Here is a 6,000-nt window from a genome sequence, read left to right on the forward strand (position 1 = left end):
ATAAGCAACAGGACTCTGTGTGTGGGCAGCAGTTTAGTGGGGAAGAGGATAAGTCGACCCCTTTTTGTCCTATTGATTTTTTCCTATTTGCATGACTTGAGCAAATTAAATGATGCAATATGGCTTTTTGTTACAAAACAAAGTGAGAGATACCACCCAGACACATATGTTGATTCGTAGGAGCTGTTTACATGAGAATAGAGTGAAATCTACCGTGAACTGAGCATAAAAATTAGATTCAGCCTGGGGTTTTTTTTTTTTTTTTTTTTAATGCCTGGGCCAGCAAGACTGAAGCAGAAGTTTTCCAAGAGTCTCTCAGACCTTGACAACTGCAGTGTTGTAACAGAGGAATTCTTAATTAAACCTAAAATGGGGGAAGGGTGGGGGGCAAAGACACCTGATTGTTTATTTCATGCGCAGGGATTGTTAATGACTGATCCCCGGAGTCTTTCCTTGGAATGCAGTAGAGAACACACATTACTGCAACCCAGGGCAAGAAAAATGTTGCAAACTCAAATATAAGCATGTCTTCACACCCAACCAACACTATTTTCGTATTTGTTTAAACTTATTAACATCGGGAAAATGTAAATGCCATTACCCCTAAAACAAGTTTCTGGAGAAGATCTTCCTAGACAACTAACTACCACTGAATACCCGAATTTATAATGTTACAAAACGTGACAGGAGGAGAATCGCCTCGGTTTTGCGTGATAAACATGCCCCAGCAAAATCTTTCGCCAATTTTGGGGTTCTAAACTGGAGTACCAGGAGTTCCTTTTCGCTGTTTAACTATTGTAATGCAAGACACCCCCCCTCTGACGGGGCTGGGGATCATAAACCAACCGTGCTTCAACATCCTTTACGATTCAATCCTCTCTCTAACCGAGCACGTGGAGAAGCTGCACAAATCTTTTTACCCTAGAAAAATAAACCAGAAACCACAGCCACCTTCATTTACAGTTTTACCGCAACCAATGCCCGATTCGATCCAAAACACACTGTTAATCGCGATTCTTATAAAGTATTTACCCAGCCCAGAATGCGGGTACCACAGAAGCTTCTCTTTTCTGAGACAGGCAGTTTTGCACAGCATCCCGACCGGAGACTCTTGGGGGCGGGAGAGGTATCTGCGCACCCCAGAGGAACACACAAACGAATCACGCTAGCGCTTTAGAAAAGTTATCGAAAAGGACTGCCCAGAGAAGTTTCGCCCCTCTTCCAGTCACCAGCACTGCCGGAGCCACAAGCCACCCCACCCAGCCAGTATGCCAACCTCGCAGCTGCGAGGCGGGTGCGTGCCTACCTTGCTATCCAGGCGCCCCAGCCCGGGGCTGTCACTCCGCAGGCAGCAGGACAGCCGAGGGTAGAAGCCACCGCACAGCATCTCTCCCCCACTCAGCAGCTCCAGCTGGGACATCATCCGCCTATCTCTCCTTTTCAGGCGCTTCGGAGGGTTCCCATTCAGGCACCTTCTCCTCCTCGCTCCGCTCCCTTCGCTTCTTTCCCCAAACTTAGCATCTCCTTCAAAGAAGCCCAGAGCCACGGCTAACAGCAGCAGCTTAAAAGAGAGCATCTTCAGCATCGCCTGCCCCGCGCGGCAGGGGCTGGGCGCGGGAGGATGGGGGGGGAAGGCCACTGCCCAGCAGGGGCACTAGGGCGCAGCTCCAGGAGGAGGCTGCGGGGCGGCAGGACACTCGAGAGGCAGAGAGAGGTGGCGGGGGCGAGAAGATGTAGAGCGATGCAACTTTGCAAAAAATAAAAGACGAGGCGATGGGCCCAATGCCTCAGGGGAGCCCGAGGACCGAGATAAAGTGCGGTTGACACCGTTTGCGGTGGTGCCAGTGTCAGTTGGGTGGGGGGCTTTCTGCTGCGGCTGAGGAGTGGGAAGAGGGGAAGGAGTTGGAAGAGGAGGTAGAAGAGGAGGAGAAGACGGCCACAGAGGTTCACTTGTCCGTGTAACGGGAGTTGTTTAGGTGAGACAGTAGTAGCAGGAACAGAAACGGCGGCGGCGGCGGCGGCGGGGCAGGCGGAGGCAGGGCCAGCGCTGGGCTCTAGATGATGCTGAGGTCTCCTCTGCCGGCGGCTGCAGCTTCTCACACAGCCTCTCATGTTTCGTTCCCTCTTTTCTTCTTCTTTTTAACTAGCGCGCGGGGAGGTGCTGCCACCGCGCGCCCCTTGACGTCACCGCTGCTCGCGCGCCCCCGCCCGGGTTGGGGGGAGGGGAGGGGGCGGCCCCGGCGGCCTCCGGGGTGCGGTGGGGAGGGGCCGCGGGCCGTGGCGGCGGGCGGAGGGGGAGGGCCCGGCGGAGTCCTCGGAGCCAGCCTGGAGGGCGCGGGACGCCGCGCGCCCGCTTGGCCGCGCCGTCCGGGTGGGGGCGTGCACGGCCCTGGTCCCCCCGGCCGGCCCGCCTAGGACTGGGGCGCGGCCCGGTGGCTCCCCGCCCGCTCCTCGCTCCTCGCGCAGCCCCTCCGTGCGACCCCGGGCGTGAGGCGGCCGCGCTGAGGCGCCGAGAGAAAGTGAGTAAGAGAGGGCTGTGGGAGGCGAGAAGGGAGGGGAGCCTTCCAGGGCCTCCCCTGCCCCGGTCCCTGTCCGCGCCTCTCCCGGGAGGGAGGATGAGCCGAGTGGGCTGGAGTTGGCGGGAGGGAGCTCTCCGGCCCCTTTCCCTCCCCTGGCCCGCTTGGACTCCCCCAGACCCCGGTGATTTCCAGAGTGAAGCTCGAGCCGCTAAAAATCGTCCTGGGGGTCTGATTGAGAGACGGGGGCAACAGCCCAGATGCTGCAAGCCGCTGAGTATGTGGAGGTGGTTTGAAGACTGTGCCGAGAAGATGTAGCCATCCTTGCCTAAGTCCTGCGCGCTCTTGGAGTGGCACAAGCGCGTGTGCGTGAGGTGGGGTGTCGGGGCCTCCTGGAAGGGTTGCTCTCGCCTGGGTCCTGGGCGGGCTGGCCCCGGACGCCCCGTTCGAGGGCCCCACCTGTGCCCTGGAACTTAGCCGGGCCCGCTGGTGCCTCCCCGGGAACGCAGGAACGCAGGTTCCCCTGCCCCAGGTGGAGGAACGGAGAAGAAGCTGGCCTTGGAATCAGCATTCATTTTAAATGGAAAAAAAAAAAAATCCTGGGGAGATTTCCGCAGGGGTGTAAACACAGAGTCATCAGCTCTGGACGAAGAATTAGTAGTGGGTTTGCAGGCGTCGATGAGCGGGATGCGCTACGTATCCCGGGAACCTAAGTAAGTTAAATCGCTACCCCCACCCCCGCTAGACAAAGTCTGCACAAAGAAGGTGTTTCTAAAGTGATTTGTGCCTTATCAAGAGTGGTGACTTGGCATTGATTGGATCCCCGCAAGTTGGCATCAAGAGGAGTCTCTATGGGGTTGCATCACAAAATGTGCTTTCTGCCCACTTGAGTATTTAACAGGGGAGCTGACTTTCTGGTAGATGGGTTCTGAAGAGGAGATAAGGCCGTTTTCTCATTTTGGCAATGGAGGAACATTCACCATATTTGGATTTGCTTCACTCTTCAGGCACAGACTTCACCAAGCTGATGTAAAAGTTGGTGACCGTGGGTGTGGATAGCTGATTAAACTACTTATTGTTAAAGTGGTCGCAGTGGCTAGATAAGGCTTCTGCCCCTTTCTCCTCCTGGGCCTGGATTTACTAGTGGAGCTAGGTTTTTCCCAAAAGAGGTGACAGATTAGAATAGCTGAGAAGAATCTGCTGAGCTATTCAGTCCAGACCTGAGCTCATTGTAGGGCCCCTATGACTTACTTAACATTTCTCCCAGGGGCCGTCATATACACAAGACTTCTGTATGCTTGTGATCGCAAATGCTTCTTCTGATCCCACAGACTGCTTTATCTGACATTCTTCCTGCTTTGAAGACTTTTTAATATAAAGAAAATCATAGAGCTAGAAAGACTTTAAAACTTTAAACTCTCATTTAATAAACAAATCTGTAAGTGAATCCCATCGAGATTATATGACTTGTACAATCTCATCTAATTAGGTAGTTTAAAAACCAGGGGCCCAATCTAGGTTGCTTTCCCCTATCTAAAGCTTTATTCCCAAACACCAGTTTTACGTTGTTTTTCCAAAATAAAAAAAATCCTTTAAAAATTCTATTTCAGTGCTATAAGCTCCCACCCCAAGTGATGAATTCATCTTAGTTTTGGAACAGGCCTTCCTTATGGTTCATACTTAAAGACTAAGGACATTTAAAGGTAAATTAATTTTGGTTTTAAAAAATTATGCAGATGTTACAAACTGGGACCCTAAGTTAAAGATATAGAGTTTATGAACGATTACTGAAATGAGACAGACTTGTTCCTTCTTGATCCATGGGATCTAGAACTGATCCCATCTGCTCTTCGTCACGCCAGTCCATAAATCGGGTCACTGATGAGTTAGCTGCATTTATTTTCAGCGCCACTGATAGAATTTCCAAATAGTCACTAAGCAGTGTTATACAAGTGAACTAACTTCCGATTCGTTTTTTGCAGAGGGAAATTGCAAAGCTCATCTACAGCCAGATTGACAGCATATTTCTTTTTAGGAATCAAGAATCAACACTGGGCTATTTCCTAAGATTAAATCCTGAAAGCCCACTTGGAGGATGCATGGCCATCTGCACACTTGAACCTGAAAAATGGACTTTTTCAATCGGGGAGATCTCCTTCAGCTAAATCATCAGAAGTGGTGAGAAGAAAAGACCCCTACCCAACCAACCTCCTCCAGACAAATTAAATCAGTCTAGCAAGGAATGGAGCTGTACAAGGGTGGCCAGAACACCATCTTCTGCTTGCACCATCACTGAGCTGTCCCTCTAGGACTGCCACCTACATGCCGGTTGCACCCAGGGCAAGGCATCCAGCTGTGTCAGGGAATGGGAGCTGAAGGCCTGCTCCACTCACCAAGCTGAGTTTATTGGTGCATGGCCGTGTCTGCCCAGATATGTGGCTCCTTTTTCTAATCTGCACCAATGCACCCTGTATGGGCTCGTGGCATGTCTGACCACCCCGCTCCCATATCCCAGTCCTACCCGGGATTCTATTCCTTACCTCCATGGATTCAAGATTTTCATGAACAAATTAGGTTTCTTGCAAAAGATGAAATATTTGACCCAAATTGAAATTAATTTCATAGGTAAAGCTCAAAGTATTCCATAGATGTGAATTACATATGTATATATGCATATATAAACAGTCATGTAGATATACATGTCTGTGTATCAGAAGTTAGCAAAACTTAAATTTGGTAAATGTTTAAAATAAAAACGATTTTGGATATTCGAATTGGTTTTATATATGGATTTCTGGACTTCACAGAAATATGTGCTATTTAATTCTATTTCAACAAACATATTAAGCACCAGCCACTGTGCTAAGCGATGTGTACCCAGAAATGAAAAGTAGTACAAACACCCTGCCTCTAGGTAGCTAATAATCTAGTAAGGAAGACAATCTAGTAAGGTCACAAGTGAACTTATGATTGAATAATTACGGTAAAGGCTATGAAAGAAATGCTAAGATGGAGAATAACAAAGGCACATCGATTTCAGATTAAGTGACTGGAAAAAGCCTCTCTGTGAAAATGACATTTCAGCTGGGACCCAAGGATGCGCTGGAAGGAGTGTATGAAGTGACTCCTCCCTGCCATTTAAAGTACAGAAAAAAGAATGAAATCATGCCATGTGCAGCAACAGGGATGGACCTAGAGATGATCATACTAAGTGAAGTAAGTCAGACAGAGAGAAAGATAAATATCATACGATATCACTTATATGTGGCATCTAGACAATAATACAAATGAACTTATTTACAAAACAGAAACAGACTCACAGACATAGAAAACAAATTTATGGTTATCAAAGGGGAAAAGGGGGGAGGGATAAATTAGGAATTTGGGATTAACAGATACTACTATATATGAAATAGATAAACAACAAGAACCTACTGTATAGCACAGGGAGCTATATTCAATATCTTGTAATAACCTCTAATGG

General features: G+C 49.2%; 1 protein-coding gene across 3 annotated transcripts in view; it reads right to left on the reverse strand.

The window, feature by feature from the left end:
- HHIP (hedgehog interacting protein) overlaps positions 1–2,073 on the reverse strand; it is a 93,434-nt gene extending 91,361 nt beyond the window's left edge. For 2 of the 3 annotated variants that reach the window (XM_082837833.1, XM_082837832.1), the window contains exon 1: positions 1,307–2,073. In XM_082837833.1, the coding sequence (XP_082693959.1) occupies positions 1,307–1,585 (279 nt within the window). In that variant the 5' untranslated portion in view covers positions 1,586–2,073. The remainder of the gene's footprint in view (positions 1–1,306) is intronic. The other variant, XM_082837831.1, reaches the window with a different exon arrangement.
- Between the last annotated feature and the right edge of the window lie 3,927 nt (positions 2,074–6,000).

Source organism: Leucopleurus acutus (genome assembly GCF_964270905.1).
Source record: "Leucopleurus acutus genome assembly, chromosome: 4".
NCBI classification, from domain to species: Eukaryota; Metazoa; Chordata; class Mammalia; order Artiodactyla; family Delphinidae; genus Leucopleurus; species Leucopleurus acutus.